Here is an 18,952-nt window from a genome sequence, read left to right as displayed (position 1 = left end):
TGTAGCATTCCATTTTAGATTAAATTGCAAAGTTTCATACCAACTAAATGATCCTTTACTATTTGAACTGCTAAATGCATTGCCCCACTTTCTTGCTTTCTCTGGTCAACACTTCTTTTGGTTCATATCACACTCCTCAAGACACCAATTGTGATTCCACTTACCCCAACTGTGATCTCTACTGGTGCTGTCCATTCCATTTCCTTTAATACAGATCTTGCCCTGCTTAGCAACTGCTCCTGGATTAATTCCACCACCCCCCAACCCCCCCACACCCCCGCCACCCCCCTCCACATCAGGAAACCAGGAAAGCTACAAATCAAAGTTTACTAAAAACCCTCCATCCCACTTGCATTTATAATCTGACTGCACTGGTTTCTACATTCCTTCTACCAAACACATGTTGATCCAGTAGGGATTAAAATATATAGCCACATAATAGGCAAGACATCAAATCTACATGGCTGATTTAAATAAGTTCATTTTTAAATTCCAAATTCCACCAAACTATTTTCACTAACAAACTTTAGAGTAGTAATAATGGTTAATATAGACTGGGAAAATAACAGTGTAAAGGCCAAAGATGGGGAGGAAATCCTGAAAAGTGTAGAAGAAAACTTTCATCATCAATATGTTTCCAGCCCAACGAGGAAGGAAGCAGGAAGCTGGTTCTAGTTCTGGGAAATGAAATGGGGCAAATGGAGCAGGTTTCAGTGGGGGAGCATTTGGGGAACAGTGATCACAATATAATTAGGCTTAGAGTAGTTCTACAAGGCCTTACATGACCTCAGGATGTCCCAAAGCACTTTACAACCAATGAAGAACTTTTTGAGATGTAGTCACTGTAGGAAACACGGCAGCTAATTTGCGCACGGCAAGCTCTCGCAAACAGCAATGTGATAATGACCAGATAATGTGTTTTTTTTTTAAAGTGATGTTGGTTAAGGGATAAATATTGGCCAGGACACCGGAGATAACGCCCCTGTTCTGCTTCAAAAATAGTGCCATAGGATCTTTTATGTCCATTTGAGAGGGTAGACAGGGCCTCGGTTTAACATGTCAACTGAAAGAAGGAATTCGGAAATAAAGAATACGGCATTAAATTGCCTGAAAGCATAGTAGGGATGGGATGTGCCCTGAGGGTTTAGTAGTTCAATTATCTAATTTAGAAGATATGGTACATGCCTCAGTTTTCCACAAGTGAGTAGGTTTGAGGGAGAGAAAAGTGAGAAGTAAGGAGGGAGAATTCAAGGAGGGAGAAAGAAAACAGGGAACTACAGGCCAGTTAGCCTGACCTCAGTAGTCGGGAAAATGCTAGAATCCATTATTAAGGAAGTGGTAACAGGGCACTTAGAAAATCGTAATATGATGAGGCAGAGTCAACATGGTTTAACATTTTGAGGATGTAACTAGCAGGGTAGATAAAGGGGAACCAGTGGATGTAGTATATTTGAATTTTAAAAGACATTCGGTAAGGTGTCACATAAAGGTTGCTATGCAAGATAAGCGCTCATGGGATTGGGGTAATATATTAGCATGGACAGAGAGTAGAGAGTAGGGATAAACATGTCATTTTCCAGTTGGCAGGTTTTAACTAGTGGGGTAGCACAAGGATCAGCTATTTGCCATCTATATTAATGTCTTAGATGAAGGGACTGAGTGCAATGTATCCAAGTTTGCTGACGATACAAAGTTAAGTGGGAAAATAAGCTGTGAGGAGGACACAAAGAGCCTGCAAAGGGATATAGACAGATTAAGTGAGTGGACAATAAGGTGGTAGATGGAATATAATGTGGGGAAATGAGAGTTTATTCACTTTGACATGAAGAATAGAAAAACAGAATATTTTTTAAAATGTTGCGAAACTATTAAATGTTGATGTTCAAACTGATTTAGGTTTCTTCGTACAGGGAACACAGAGAGCCTTATTGCAAGTACAGCAAGCAATTAGGAAGGCAAATGGCATGTTGGCCTTTATTATAAGGGGTTGGAGTACGTGAGTAAGGATGTCTTACTACAATTGTACAGGGCTTTGGTGAGTACCTGGAGTACTCTGCACAGTTATGGTCTCCTTCTCTGAGATAGGCATATATGTCCTGAGAGGTGGTGCAACGAAGGTTCACTAGATTGAGCCCTAGGATGAAAGGGTTGTTCTATGAGGAGAGATTGAGCAGAATGGGCCTATACTCTCTGAAGTTTAGAAAAATTAGGTGATCTCATTGAAACATACAAGATTCTGAGGGGGATTGACAGGTTAGACGCTGAGAGGTTGTTTCCCCTGGCTGGAGAGACAAAACCTGAGAGGATAGTCTTAGGTTAAGGGGCCAGCCATTTAAGACTGAGATGAGGAGGAATTGCTTCACTCAGAGGGTTGTGAGTCTTTGGAATTCTCTACCCCAAAGGGCTGTGGATGCTGAGTTGTTGAGTATATTCAAGGCGGAGATAGAAAGATTTTTGGACTCTAGGGGAATCAAGAGATTATGGGGATCGAGCGGGAAAATAGAGTTGAGGTCAAAGATCAGCCATGATCCTATTAAATGGTGCAGCAGGCTCAAAGGACCATATGGCCTATTCCTGCTCCTAGTTCTTATATTCTTGAAACATTGAGACACAAGGATACAAAATGGATTACCGTCAACCACATCTGCTTCTTCTGATAGGACATCAGTTTTCTAAAGGGAACAGAAATACAAATTCATTAGAAATAGTCGCATTTTATATACTGTACATGTTATTTACGTTATTGGACTGGGTAATTGAAAAAGTAATTAAGATTCCCAATTAAGGATAATGATAGGTATGTGAAATTAGTGGTTACAGATCTGTCACTGGTGGTGATAGTACAGAAGTAATTTGAGAATTTGAGGTGTCAGATCACACAAATGTATAGCACAACACTGAAGCATATTGGCATCAATACACTAAATAAGTCAAGTGACATTCCTAGAACACCAAACACCACAGGAAAGATTGTACTTTTAGGGCAGACAAAAAACAAAAGCGGTTGCATGGATAGCCATCCAAATGATAAGAGCTTTGGCTGCAAAAAGGAATTTGGCTCGAAAAGCAAAAACAGTTAAAATGCTAATACATTTTTCCATCTCAAAATGCAGTAGCTGGATGATTAAATTTAGCAGATGTGGGACATGCCAGTTTTCCATTCTTGCTGTATGTGCCACTCTAACTGCTAAATACTGTCACACTTGCAAATGAATAGGCTTCATAAAAATGTACCAAAGAGGTGATGCCAGTTTGAAGCCAGACTACAAGAGTAGAATACATACAATAAAATGGAATGTTGGCGTTTACTGCAAGGGGGATGGAGTATAAAAGCAGAGAAGTCCTGCTACAACTGTACAAGGCGTTGGTGAGGCCACACCTGGAGTACTGTGTACAGTTTTGGTCTCCTTGTTTAAGGAGGTATATATTTGCATTGGAGGCAGTTCAGAGAAGGTTCACTAGGTTCCTGAGATGAAGGGGTTGTCATATGAAGAAAGGTTGGGCCTATACTCATTGGAGTTTAGAAGACTGAGATGTGATCTTATTGAAACATATAAGATTCTGAGGGGGCCCTACAGAGTAGGTGCAGAGAGGATGTTTCCCCTCGTGGGAGAATCTAGAACTAGGGGGCATAGTTTCAGAATAAGGGGTCACCCATTTAAAACGGAAATGAGGAGGAATTTCTTCTCTCAGAGGGTCGTGATTCTTTGGAACTCTCTGCCCCAGAGCTGTGGAGGCTGAGTCATTGAATGTACTTAAGTTAGAAATAGACAGATTTTTTAAACGATAACGGAGTCAAGAGTTATGGGGAGCGGGCAGGGAAGTGGAATTGAGGCCAGGATCAGATCAGCCATGATCTTATTGAATGGCAGAGCAGGCTCGAGGGGCCAAATGGCCGACTCCTGCTCCTAGTTCTTATGTTCTTATGTAATACAATAGAATTAGAGCATGACAGTCTGCATGGTTCATCATTTAACCAATGATAAATAAGTATAATATATATTCTGATATAGAAAGAGCATACTTAGATGTATTAACAATATGTTACGATCAGGAAAACAGCTCACAAATAAATGGTCAATCAATTACACTTTGGTTGCCCATTACGAATACAGGATATTTTAAAGCTATATTCCTATTACATGGATATGATAGTCCCTCCGCTGATTATGGTATTGGACTAGCAACCCAAAGTTCAAATCCCACGATGGTGGGGAAATCAATTCAATAAATCTGGTAAATTGACCATAAAAGCTGCCGGACTGTTGTTAAAAAGGGATCCGCCCACCCCTGCCAGGTCTGGCTTACTCATGACTCCAAATGCACTCATGCCTTTGATTCTTAATCCCCTCTGAAGTAAAAACAATTACCATGGCAATGCATCTCCACAACCTTCACTTCCCAAGATCAATTAAAAAATATATATTACCATGCAAAGTCATAACCTCATTTTGCTTGTGTTCATTCATTTTTTTAATAAAAAAAGGGCTAAGTTTTAAAGACTTATTAAAAGGTAACCAATTGATCGGCTGATCAGGGCCAGTTTTGGGATGTCGTGAATATAAGTTCTTTCCACGACAAGAGCTGCCCCAATGAGGAATTATTTAAACCTCTAATTTTTCTTCAGAGATTTATTTTGAAACAAATACTCGAGGCGGCCAGTTGGGGACATGTGTTGGGAGTATTATTTTAATTACGTGTCAATTCTCAAATTCAAATTCTTGCAATCTAAAAACACTTTGCATACAACGGGTAAGGAAATTTAACACTACTCAAAGCTTGTACTTGTAGGAACCAGCAACTTGGATGATCTGATATTCATCAGTTAAGTTTCTAGAATCTGGTCTTCTTAGTGAACTTTTGTGCTCATCAAGGTGAAGGGTTTTAGCACAGGGAAATCATAGAATGGTTACAGCAGAGGAGGCCATTCAGCCCATCAAGCCCGTGCCGGCTCCATGCAAGAGCACTTCAGCCAGTCCCACTCCTGCCCTTTCCCCGTAGCCCTGTAATTTTTTTCCCCTTCAGGTACTTATCCAATTCCCTTTTGAAAGCTGTTATTGAATCTGCCTCCACCATCCTTTCAGGCAGTGAATTCCAGATCATAACCACACGCTGCATAAAAAGGTTTTTTCTCATGTCACCTTTGGTTCTTCTGCCAATCACCTTAAATCTTTGTCCTCTGGTTCTTGACACTTCCGCCAATTAAAAAGTTAGAGAGGCCAATTTTCCTCTATTCTCTGCCCCATGGATTCGGGCGAAGAATATTCATTTAATTTGAATTATCCACCCCATTTGGGGCAGAGGGCAATTTCTGCCCTCTTATATCCAGGAATATTTAGTACCCAATCCAGCCCTTTTTTGACACAGGTCTCAGTTATCGCCACAACATCATATTCCCATGTGTCTATTTACAAAGGATACAATCATAGAAACAGGCCTCTTGGTCCAACCAGTCCATGCCATTATGCTCCACTTGAGCTTCTTCCCGTCTTTCCTCATCTAACTCTATCAGCATAACACTCTATTCTCTTCTCCCTCATATGCTTGTCCAGCCTCCCCTTAAATGCATCTATACTATTCACTTCAACCACTCCCTGGGTAAAAAATTTTCTTCTGAATTCACTATTGGATATTGAAGGAGTTAAAATCATTAGTATTTCTAAAAGTATTGTAGCTAAGCTTGTAATTCGCAGGAGTGTAGTATGTGATGGGAAAGCAGGCTTATCGTGGGGAGGCAAGTTGTGGGAACGTATGGTTCACAGAGAATTACACGAGAGAACGATTGAAACACCCCAGCTTTGTCTGTCAATTAACAGAAGATTTAGTCAAGGACAAATAGGTCTGGGAAGAAGTACTTTCACAGGAATTGCTTAACCATAGAAAAGTAATAATGTAGCATGTAACTAATCAGATAAAAGGCACACAGGGGGAGGCAACAAAACTTTCTGTCAGTATAACTGTATTAATCAATGTAATTGTAGTAGGTCGATGACGAGTCGGGGAAACAACAAATGGAAAGCTTCCGCGCGGAACTTCATGATTTTATATTTATTTTGACTGTATAACGACAGTAACTCGACGATTGTTCAGTGAGAATGGCTGGTTTGGGTTGTATCCAGTTGCGGGACTGGTGCGAGCTGTTTCTCCCTTGATCGATCGAGTAAAAATAAACAACTCTTTTCTCCATATACAGACATGTGTCGAGTGTTATATTTAAATACTCCATAACAGATTTCTTGGTGACTATCTTATATTGATGGCCTCTTGTCATGCTCTTCCTCACAAGTGGAAACATTCTCTCTATATCCACTCTATCAAAACCTTTCATAATTTTAAAGACCTCTGTTAGGTCATCCCTCAACCTTCTATTTTCAATGAGTAAAGTGACCCAGCCTGTTCATTCTTTCCTGATATATATACACCCTCGCATTTCTGGTATCATCCTTGTAAATCTTCTCTGCACCCACTCTAGTGCCTCTATATCCTTTTTATAATATGACAACCAGAACTGTAACATTGTGGTTTAACCAAGGTTCGATACAGGTTTAGCATAACTTCCCTACTTTTCAATTATATACCTCTAGAAATAAACCCTAGTGCTTGGTTTGCTTTTTTTATGGCCTTATTAACCTGTGTCGCAACTTTTAGTGATTTGTGTATTTGTACTCCGAGATCCCTTTGTTCCTCTACCCCACCGAGACTCGCACCCTCCAAGTAATAAGTGGCCTCCCTATTTTTCCTATCAAAATGTAATTCCTCACATTTATCTGTGTTGAACTTCATTTGCCAATTATATGCCCATTCTGCAAGTTTATTAATGGCCTCCTGTAATTTGTTGCAGTCCTCCTCAGTATTGACTATCCCTCCAATTTGGTGTCATCTGCAAATTTAGAAATTATGTTTTTGATTCCAAAAACTAAATTGTTAATATAAATTGTGAACAACAGTGGTCCCAGCACTGATCCTTGTGGAACATCACTACCCACCTTCAGCCACTGCGAATAGCTGCTCTTTACCCCTACTCTGCTTTCGGTCTTGAAGCCAGCTAACTATCCATTCTGCTACTTGTCCCCTAACTCCGCATTCTCTGACCTTATTCATCAGATAAGTTACATCTACTGTATTACCTTTGTCTACGCTCTCTGTTAACTCTTCAAAAAATTCAATGAGGTTGGTCAAGCAAGACTTTCCCTTTTGAAATCCATGCTGACTATTCATATTATATTTTAGGTTTCTAGATGTTCTTCTATTTTCTCCTTTCATAGGGATTCCATTATTTTTCCTACCACCGATGTTGAGTTGACTGGTCTATAATTCCCTGGACATGTTCTACACCCCTTATTATTACATTAGCTATCAACCAGTCTTCTGGCACTACACCTTTTTCTAACGAATTATTAAATATGTGTAGTAATGCCATTCTATCCCTTCCCTAGATTCTTTTAAAATGCGTGGATGCAATCCATCCAGACCAGGGCTTTTATCCTCTTCTGAGTTTGATTAGTTTATTTAATATATACCCAATTTTTATTTTAAATGTACTTCTCATTACTAATCTCATCATCCAATGTCATGTCCACCTGTTCTGGTAAATACTGAAGCAAAATAATTATTTAATATTTCTGCCATTTCTCTATCGTTACCTGTGATATTATCCTTTATTGACCCTATTCTTTACCTTTAATGGCCCTATTCCCAACCCAACCTTCCTTTTTTTATTGATGTGCCTGTAAAATATTTACTTTTTTTTGTATTTGCGCCTGCAGCTCACACACATAAGAACATAGAAACATAGAAAATAGGTGCAGGAGTAGGCCATTCGGACCTTCGAGTCTGCATCGCCATTCAATAAGATCATGGCTGATCATTCACCTCAGTACCCCTTTCCTGCTTTCTCTCCATACCTCTTGATCCCTTTAGCTGCAAGGGCCATATCTAACTCCCTCTTGAATATATCCAATGAACTGGCATCAACAACTCTCTGCAGCAGGGAATTCCATAGGTTAACAACTCTGAGTGAAGAAGTTTCTCCTCATCTCAGTCCTAAATGGCCTACCCCTTATCCTAAGACTATGTCCCCTGGTTCTGGACTCCCCCAACATCGGAAACATTCTTCCCGCATCTAACCTGTCCAGTCCCGTCAGAATCTTATACCTTTCTATGAGATCCCCTCTCATCCTTCTAAACTCCAGTGAGTAAAGGCCCAATTGATCCAGTATCTCCTCATATGACAGTCCAGCCATCCCTGGAATCAGTCTGGTGAACCTTCGCTGCACTCCCTCAATAGCAAGAACGTCCTTCCTCAGAGTAGGAGACTAAAACTGTACACAATATTACAGGTGGGGTCTCAGCAAGGCCCTGTACAACTGCAGTAAGACCTCCCTGCTCCTATACTCAAATCCCCTAGCTATGAAGGCCAACATACCATTTGCCTTCGTCACTGCCTGCTGTACCTGCATGCCCACTTTCAGTGACTGATGAACCATGACACCTAGGTCTCGTTGCACCTCCCCTTTTCCTAATCTGCCACCATCCAGATAATATTATGCCTTCGTGTTTTTGCCCCCAAAATGGATAACCTCACATTTATCCACATTATACCGCATCTGCCATGCATTTGCCCAGTCACCTAACCTGTCCAAGTCACCCTGCAGCCTCTTAGCGTCCCCTTCACAGCTCACACCGCCACCCAGTTTAGTGTCGTCTGCAAACTTGGAGATATTATACTCAATTCCTTCACCTAAATCGTTAATGTATATTGTAAAGAGCTGGGGTCCCAGCACTGAGCCCTGCGGCACTCCACTAGTCACTGCCTGCCATTCTGAAAAGGACCCGTTTATCCCCACTCTCTGCTTCCTGTCTGCCAACCAGTTCTCTATCCACGTCAGTACATTACCCCCAATACCATGCGTTTTGATTTTGCACACCAATCTCTTGTGCGAGACCTTGTCAAAAGACTTTTGAAAGTCCAAATACACCACATCCACTGGTTCTCCCTTGTCCACTCTACTAGTTACATCCTCAAAAAATTCCAGAAGATTTGTCAAGCATGAATTCCCCTTCATAAATCCATGCTGACTTGGACCAATCCTGTCACTGCTTTCCAAATGTGCTGCTATTTCATCCTTAATGATTGATTCCAACATTTTCCCCACTACTGATGTCAGGCTAACCGGTCTATAATTACCCGTTTTCTCTCTTCCCCCCTTTTTTCAAAAGTGGTGTTACATTAGCTACCCTCCAGTCCATAGGGACTGATCCAGAGTCAATAGACTGTTGGAAAATGATCACCAATGCATCCACTATTTCTAGGGCCACTTCCTTAAGTACTCTGGGATGCAGACTATCAGGCCCCGGGGATTTATCGGCCTTCAATCCCATCAATTTCCCTAACACAATTTCCTGCCTAATAATATCCTTCAGTTCCTCCTTCTCACTAGACCTACTGTCCCCTAGTACAATTGGAAAGTTATTTGTGTCTTCCTTCATGAAGACAGAACCAAAGTATTTGTTCAATTGGTCTGCCATTTCTTTGTTCCCCATTATAACTTCACCTGAATCCAACTGCAAGGGCCCTGCGTTTGTCTTCACTAACCTTTTCCTCTTCACATATTTATAGAAGCTTTTGCAGTCAGTTTTTATGTTCCCTGCAAGCTTCCTCTCGTACTCTATTTTCCCCCTCTTAATTAAACCCTTAGACTTCCTCTGTTGAATTCTAAATTTCTCCCAGTCCTCAGGTTTGTTGCTTGTCGCCATCTTAGACTGGGTGTTGTGTAATGAGAGAGGATTAATTAGCAATCTCGTTGGTGGAATTCTGCATTAGGATGGAGAATGAAACAGTTAATTCAGAGACCATGGTCCAGAACTTGAAGGGTAACTTTGAAGGTATGAGGCGTGAATTGGCTAGGATACATTGGCGAATGATACTTAAGGGGTTGACTGTGGATGGGCAATGGCAGACATTTAGAGACCGCATGGATGAACTACAACAATTGTACATTCCTGTCTGGCGTAAAAATAAAAAAGGGAAGGTGGCTCAACCGTGGCTATCAAGGGAAATCAGGGATAGTATTAAAGCCAAGGAAGTGGCATACTAATTGGCCAGAAATAGCAGCGAACCCGGGGACTGGGAGAAATTTAGAACTCAGCAAAGGAGGACAAAGGGTTTGATTAGGGCAGGGAAAATGGAGTATGAGAAGAAGCTTGCAGGGAACATTAAGACGGATTGCAAAAGTTTCTATAGATATGTAAAGAGAAAAAGGTTAGTAAAGACAAACGTAGGTCCCCTGCAGTCAGAATCAGGGGAAGTCATAACGGGGAACAAAGAAATGGCGGACCAATTGAACAAGTACTTTGGTTCGGTATTCACTAAGGAGGACACAAACAACCTTCCGGAGTTGTTTGGGTCAGAGGGTCTAGTAAGGAGGAGGAACGGAGGGAAATCCTTATTAGTCGGGAAATTGTGTTGGGGAAATTGATGGGATTGAAGGCCGAAAAAATCCCCAGGGCCTGATGGACTGCATTCTGGAGTACTTAAGGAGGTGGCCTTGGAAATAGCGGATGCATTGACAGTCATTTTCTAACATTCCATTGACTCTGGATCAGTTCCTATCGAGTGGAGGGTAGCCAATGTAACCCCACTTTTTAAAAAAGGAGGGAGAGAAAACGGAATTATAGACCGGTCAGCCTGACATCGGTAGTGGGTAAAATGATGGAATCAATTATTAAGGATGTCATAGCAGCGCATTTGGAAAGACATGACATGATAGGTCCAAGTCAACATGGATTGGTGAAAGGGAAATCATGCTTGACAAATCTTCTGCAATTTTTTGAGGATGTTTCCAGTAGAGTGGACAAGGGAGAACCAGTTGATGTGGTATATTTGGACTTTCAGAAGGCTTTCGACAAGGTCCCACACAAGAGATTAATGTGCAAAGTTAAAGCACATGGGATTGGGGGTAGTGTGCTGACATGGATTGAGAACTGGTTGGCAGACAGGAAGCAAGGAGTAGGAGTAAATGGGTACTTTTCAGAATGGCAGGCAGTGACTAGTGGGGTACCGCAAGGTTCTGTGCTGGGGCACCAGCTGTTTACACTGTACATTAATGATTTAGACGAGGGGGTTAAATGTAGTATCTCAAAATTTGCAGATGACACTAAGTTGGGTGGCAGTGTGAGCTGCGAGTAGGATGCTATGATGCTGCAGAGCGACTTGGATAGGTTAGGTGAGTGGGCAAATGCATGGCAGATGAAGTATAATGTGGATAAATGTGAGGTTATCCACTTTGGTGGTAAAAACAGAGACAGACTATTATCTAAATGGTGACAGATTAGGAAAAGGGGAGGTGCAACGAGACCTGGGTGTCATGGTACATCAGTCATTGAAGGTTGGCATGCAGGTACAGCAGGCGGTTAAGAAAGCAAATGGCATGTTGGCCTTCATAGCGAGGGGATTTGAGTACAGGGGCAGGGAGGTGTTGCTACAGTTGTACAGGGCCTTGGTGAGGCCACACCTGGGGTATTGCGTACAGTTTTGGTCTCCTAACCTGAGTAAGGACATTCTTGCTATTGAGGGAGTGCAGCGAAGGTTCACCAGACTGATTCCCGGGATGGCGGGACTGACCTATCAAGAAAGACTGGATCAACTGGGCTTGTATTCACGAGTTCAGAAGAATGAGAGGGGACCTCATAGAAATGTTTAAAATTCTGATGGGTTTAGACAGGTTAGATGCAGGAAGAATGTTCCCAATGTTGGGGAAGTCCAGAACCAGGGGTCACAGTCTAAGGATAAGGGGTAAGCCATTTAGGACCGAGATGAGGAGAAACTTCTTCACCCAGAGAGTGGTGAACCTGTGGAATTCTCTACCACAGAAAGTTGTTGAGGCCAATTCACTAAATATATTCAAAAAGGAGTTAGATGAAGTCCTTACTACTAGGGGGATCAAGGGGTATGGCGAGAAAGCAGGAATGGGGTACTGAAGTTGCATGTTCAGCCATGAGCTCATTGAATGGCGGTGCAGGCTAGAAGGGCCGAATGGCCTACTCCTGCACCTATTTTCTATGTTTCTATGTTTTTTCTAGCCAAATTATATGCCTCTTCCTTGGCTTTAACACTATCCATAATTTCCCTTGTTAACCATGGTTGAGCCACCTTCCCCGTTTTATTTTTACTCCAGACAGGGATGTACAATTGCTGAAGTTCATCCATGTGATCTTCAACCCTTTAAGTATCCTTTGCCAGTCTATTCGAGCCAATTCATACCTTATACCGTTGAAGTTACCTTTCCTTCAGTTCAGGACCCTAGTTTCCAAATTAACTGCGTCACTCTCCATCTTAATAAAGAATTCTACCATATTATGGTCACTCTTCCCCAAGGTGCCTCGCACAACAAGATTGCTAATTAGTCCCTTCTCAGTACACATCACCCAGTCTAGGATGGCCAGCTCTCTATTGGTTCCTTGACATATTGGTCTAGAAAATCATCCCTAATACACTCCAGGAAATCCTCCTCCACCACATTGCTACCAGTTTGGTTAGCCCAATGAATATGAAGATTAAAGTCGCCCATGATAACTGCTGTACCTTTATTGCACACATCCCTTATTTCTTGTTTGATGCTGTCCCCAACCTCACTACTACTGTTTAGTGGTCTGTACACAACTCCCACTAGTGTTTTCTGCCCTTTGGTATTCCGCAGCTCCACCCATACCGATTCCACATCATCCAGGCTTATGTCTCTCCTTACCATTGCATTAATTTCCTCTTTAACCAGCAGCGCCATCCTGCTTCCTTTTCCTTTCTGTCTATCCTTCCTAAATGTTGAATACCCTTGGATGTTGAGTTCCCAGTCTTGGTCACCCTGGAGCCATGACTCCGTGATACCAATTACATCATACCCATTAACTGCTATCAGCGCAGTTAATTTGTCCACCTTAATCTGAATACTCCGCGCATTGAGGCACAGAGCCTTCAGGCTTGTCTTTTTAACACATTTTGCCCCTTTAGAATTTTGCTGTAATGTGGCCCTTTTTGTCTTTTGCCTTGGGTTTCTCTGCCCTCGACTTTTACTATTCTCCTTTCTATCTTTTGCTTCTGACTCCATTTTATTTCCCTCTGTCTCCCTGTATAGGTTCCCATCCTCCTGCCATATTAGTTTAACTCCTCCCCAACAGCATCAGCAAATACTCCCCCTTGGACATTGGTTCCAGTCCTGCCCAGGTGCGGACCGTCCGGTTTGTACTGGTCCCACCTCCCCCAGAACCGGTTCCAATGCCCCAGGAATTTGAATCCCTCCCTTCTGCACCACTGTTCAAGCCACGTATTCATCTGAGCTATCCTGTGATTCCTACTCTGACTAGCACGTGGCACTGGTAGCAATCCTGAGATTATTACTTTTGAGGTCCTACTTTTTAATTTAACTCCTAGCTCCCTAAATTCATCTCGTAGGACCTCATCCCGTTGTTTACCTATATCGTTGGTACCTATATGCACCACGACAACTGGCTGTTCACCCTCCCTTTTCAGAATGTCCTGCATCCGCTCCAAGACATCCTTGACCCTTGCACCAGGGAGGCTCCATAAGAAATAGGAGCAGGAGTAGGCCATTTGGCCCCTCAAGACTGCTCTGCCATTTGATATCATGGCTGCTCTGATCTTGGACTCAGCTCTGCCCCGACAACTCCCTTATCGATCAAAAATCTGTCTCTCTCCACCTTAAATATATTCAATGACCCAGCCTCCACAACTCTCTGGGGTAGAGAATTCCACAGATTTACGACCCTCCGAGAGAAGAAATTCCTCCTCATCACCGTTCTATACAGGGAGACAGAGGGAGACAAAAATGAGGCAAAAGCAAAAGACAGAAAGGAGATGAGGAAAAGTGGAGGGCAGAGAAACCCAAGGCAAAGAACAAAAAGGGCCACTGTACAGCAAAATTCTAGAAGGACAAAGGGTGTTAAAAAAGCAAGCCTGAAGGCTTTGTGTCTTAATGCAAGGAGTATCCGCAATAAGGTGGATGAATTAACTGTGCAAATAGATGTTAACAAATATGATGTGATTGGGATTACGGAGACGTGGCTCCAGGATGATCAGGGCTGAGAACTCAACATCCAGGGGTATTCAACATTCAGGAAGGATAGAATAAAAGGAAAAGGAGGTGGGGTAGCATTGCTGGTTAAAGAGGAGATTAATGCAATAGTTAGGAAAGACATTAGCTTGGATGATGTGGAATCTATATGGGTAGAGCTGCAGAACACTAAAGGGCAAAAATCGTTAGTGGGAGTTGTGTACAGACCTCCAAACAGTAGTAGTGATGTTGGGGAGGGCATCAAACAGGAAATTAGGAGTGCATGCAATAAAGGTGCAGCAGTTATAATGGGTGACTTTAATATGCACATAGATTGGGCTAGCCAAACTGGAAGCAATACGGTGGAGGAGGATTTCCTGGAATGCATAAGGGATGGTTTTCTAGACCAATATGTCGAGGAACCAACTAGGGGGGAGGCCATCTTAGACTGGGTGTTGTGTAATGAGAGAGGATTAATTAGCAATCTCATTGTGCGAGGCCCCTTGGGGAAGAGTGACCATAATATGGTGGAATTCTGCATTAGGATGGAGAATGAAACAGTTAATTCAGAGACCATGGTCCAGAACTTAAAGAAGGGTAACTTTGAAGGTATGAGTCATGAATTGGCTAAGATAGATTGGCTAATGATACTGAAGGGGTTGACTGTGGATGGGCAATGGCAGACATTTAGAGACCGCATGGATGAATTACAACAATTGTACATTCCTGTCTGGCGTAAAAATAAAAAAGGGAAGGTGGCTCAACCGTGGCTATCTAGGGAAATCAGGGATAGTATTAAAGCCAAGGAAATGGCATACAAATTGGCCAGAAATAGCAGCGAACCTGGGGACTGGGAGAAATTTAGAACTCAGCAGAGGAGGACAAAGGGTTTGATTAGGGCAGGGAAAATGGAGTACGAGAAGAAGCTTGCAGGGAACATTAAGGCGGATTGCAAAAGTTTCTATAGGTATGTAAAGAGAAAAAGGTTAGTAAAGACAAATGTAGGTCCCCTGCAGTCAGAATCAGGGGAAGTCATAACGGGGAACAAAGAAATGGCAGACCAATTGAACAAGTACTTTGGTTCAGTATTCACTAAGGAGGACACAAACAACCTTCCGGATATAAAAGTGGTCAGAGGGTCTATTAAGGAGGAGGAACTGAGGGAAATCTTTATTAGTCGGGAAATTGTGTTGGGGAAATTGATGGGATTGAAGGCCGATAAATCCCCAGGGCCTGATGGACTGCATCCCAGAGTACTTAAGGAGGTGGCCTTGGAAATAGCGGATGCATTGACAGTCATTTTCCAACATTCCATTGACTCTGGATCAGTTCCTATGGAGTGGAGGGTAGCCAATGTAACCCCACTTTTTAAAAAAGGAGGGAGAGAGAAAGCAGGGAATTATAGACCGGTCAGCCTGACCTCAGTAGTGGGTAAAATGATGGAATCAATTATTAAGGATGTCATAGCAGCGCATTTGGAAAATGGTGACATGATAGGTCCAAGTCAGCATGGATTTGTGAAAGGGAGATCATGCTTGACAAATCTTCTGGAATTTTTTGAGGATGTTTCCAATAAAGTGGACAAAGGAGTACCAGTTGATGTGGTATATTTGGACTTTCAGAAGGCTTTCGACAAGTTCCCACACAGGAGATTAATGTGCAAAGTTAAAGCACATGGGATTGGGGGTAGTGTGCTGACGTGGATTGAGAACTGGTTGTCAGACAGGAAGCAAAGAGTAGGAGTAAATGGGTACTTTTCGGAATGGCAGGCAGTGACTAGTGGGGTACCGCAGGGTTCTGTGCTGGGGCCCCAGCTGTTTACATTGTACATTAATGATTTAGACGAGGGGATTAAATGTAGTATCTCCAAATTTGCGGATGACACTAAGTTGGGTGGCAGTGTGAGCTGCGAGGAGGATGCTATGAGGCTACAGAGTGACTTGGATAGGTTAGGTGAGTGGGCAAGTGCGTGGCAGATGAAGTATAATGTGGATAAATGTGAGGTTATCCACTTTGGTGGTAAAAACAGAGAGACAGACTATTATCTGAATGGTGACAGATTAGGAAAAGGGAAGGTGCAATGAGACCTGGGTGTCATGGTACATCAGTCATTGAAGGTTGGCATGCAGGTACAGCAGGCGGTTAAGAAAGCAAATGGCATGTTGGCCTTCATAGCGAGGGGATTTGAGTACAGGGGCAGGGAGGTGTTGCTACAGTTGTACAGGGCCTTGGTGAGGCCACACCTGGAGTATTGTGTACAGTTTTGGTCTCCTAACTTGAGGAAGGACATTCTTGCTATTGAGGGAGTGCAGCGAAGATTCACCAGACTGATTCCCGGGATGGTGGGACTGACCTATCAAGAAAGACTGGATCAACTGGGCTTGTATTCACTGGAGTTCAGAAGAGTGAGAGGGGACCTCATAGAAACGTTTAAAATTCTGACGGGTTTGGACAGGTTGGATGCAGGAAGAATGTTCCCAATGTTGGGGAAGTCCAGAACCAGGGGTCACAGTCTAAGGATAAGGGGTAAGCCATTTAGGACCGAGATGAGGAGAAACTTCTTCACCCAGAGAGTGGTGAACCTGTGGAATTCTCTACCACAGAAAGTAGTTGAGGCCAATTCACTAAATATATCCAAAAGGGAGTTAGATGAAGTCCTTACTACTCGGGGGATCAAGGGGTATGGCGTGAAAGCAGGAAGTGGGTACTGAAGTTTCATGTTCAGCCATGAACTCATTGAATGGCGGTGCAGGCTAAAAGGGCTGAATGGCCTGCTCCTGCACCTATTTTCTATGTTTCTATGTTTCTAAATGGGCGGCCCCTTATTCTGAAACTATGTCCCTTAGCTCTAGATTCCCCCACGAGGGGAAATATCCTCTCTGCATCTACCTTGTCGAGCCGCCTCAGTATCTTATATGTTTCGCTAAGATTACCTCTCATTCTTCTAAACGCCAATGTGTAGAGGCCCAACCTGCTCAACCTTTCTTCATAAGTAAACACCTTCATCTCTGGAATCAACCTCGTGAACCTTCTCTGAACGGCCTCCAATGCAAGTATGTCCCTCCTTAAATAAGGAGACCAAAACTGTACGCAGTACTCCAGGTGTGGCCTCACCAATACCCTGTATAGTTGTAGCAGGACTTCTCTGTTTTTATACTCTATCCCTCTTGCAATAAATGCCGACATTCCATTTGCCTTCCAGATTACTTGCTGTACCTGCATGCTAACGATTTGTGTTTCATGCACAAGGACCCTCAGGTCCCTCTGCACTGCAGCATTTTGTAATTTCTCTCCATTTAGATGATAATTTGCTTTTTTATTGTTCCTGCCAAAGTGGATAACCTCACACTTTCCCACTTTATACTCCATGTGCTGAATGTTTGCCCATTCACTTAGCCTGTCTATATCCCTTTGCAGATTTTTTGTGTCCTCCTCACAACTTACTTTCCCACCCATTTTGTATCATCAGCAAACTTGGCTACATTACACTCGGTCCCTTCATCCATGTCATTAATATACATTGTAAATAGATCCCTGTGGCACCCCACTAGTCACTATTTGCCAACCAGAAAAATCCATTTATCCCGACTCTCTGACTAACAAAAAACAATCCTCTATCCATGTTAACATATTGCCCCCAACCCAGTGAGCTCTTATCTTGTGCAGTAACGTTTTATGTGGCACCTTATCGAATGTCTTCTGGAAAACCAAATTCACCACATCCACTGGTTCCCCGTTATCCACATTGCTCGTTACATCCTCAAAGAACTCTAGAAAATTTGTCAAACATGATTTTCCTTTCATAAAATCTTGCTGACTCTGCTTGATTGAATTATGTTTTTCCAAATGTCCTGCTTAATAATAGACTCCAGCATTTTCCCAACCACAGATGTTAGGCTAACTGGTCTATAGTTTCCTGCTTTCTGTCTGTCTCCTTTTTTAAATAGAGGCATTACATTTGCAGTTTTCCAATCCGCTGGGACCTCTCCAGAATCCAGGGAATTTTGGTAGATTACAACCAATGCATCCACTGTCTCTGCAGCCACTTCTTTTAAGACCCCTTCTTTTAAGATGTAGGCCATCAGGTCCAGGAACTTATTCACCTTTAGTCCCATTATTTTACCAAGTACTTTTTATTTAGTGATAGTGATTGTTTTAAGTTCCTCCCTCCCCATAGCCCCTTGATTATCCATTATTGGGATGTTTTTAGCGTCTTCTACCGTGAAGACTGATACAAAATATTTGTTCAAAGTCTCTGCCATTTCCCTGTTCCTCATTATTAATTCCGTAGTCTCATCCTCTAAGGGACCAACGTTGACTTTAGCTGCTCTCTTCCTTTTTATATACCTGTAGGAGCTCTTACTATCTGTTTTTATATTTCTTGCTAGTTTACTCTCATAATCTATCCTCCCTCTCTATTAATTTTTTTTGTCGTTCTTTGCTGGCTTTAAAAAATTTCGCAATCCTCTGGCCTCCCACTAATCTTGGCAACTTTGTATGCTATTGTTTTCAATTTTGCCGTGGATGGTTCTCCCTTCTCTTAAAGTCTTTCCTTCACACTGGAATATATTTTTGTTGTAAGTTATGAAATATCTCATTAAATGTCTGCCACTGTTTATCAACCGTCTCACACTTCAATCTATTTTCCCAGTCCACTTCAGCTAACTCTGCCTTCATATCTTTGCAATCACTTTTATTTAAGATCAGGACACTGATTTGAGATCAAACTTTCTCACCCTCCAACTGAATTTAAAATTCAACCATGCTATGATCACTCTTTCCTGGAGGATCCTTTACTATGAAAGCATTTATTAATCCTGTCTCATTACACAGTACCACATCCAAGATAGTTTGCTCCCTGATTGGTTCCGCAACATACTGTTGAA

The 18,952-nt window shown here is 42.3% G+C and overlaps 1 protein-coding gene across 1 annotated transcript in view; it reads right to left on the bottom strand.

The window, feature by feature from the left end:
• LOC139228732 (uncharacterized) overlaps positions 1-18,952 on the bottom strand; it is a 115,944-nt gene that overhangs the window by 84,315 nt on the left and 12,677 nt on the right. The window contains exon 4 of the mRNA XM_070860035.1: positions 2,633-2,672. Within this exon, the coding sequence (XP_070716136.1) occupies positions 2,633-2,672 (40 nt within the window). The remainder of the gene's footprint in view (positions 1-2,632; positions 2,673-18,952) is intronic.

The sequence above is a fragment of the Pristiophorus japonicus genome, chromosome 18 (genome assembly GCF_044704955.1).
Source record: "Pristiophorus japonicus isolate sPriJap1 chromosome 18, sPriJap1.hap1, whole genome shotgun sequence".
Taxonomy (NCBI): Eukaryota; Metazoa; Chordata; class Chondrichthyes; family Pristiophoridae; genus Pristiophorus; species Pristiophorus japonicus.
The sequence above is the reverse complement of the archived record's forward strand: the minus strand, read 5'-3'. Positions and strand labels throughout refer to the sequence as shown.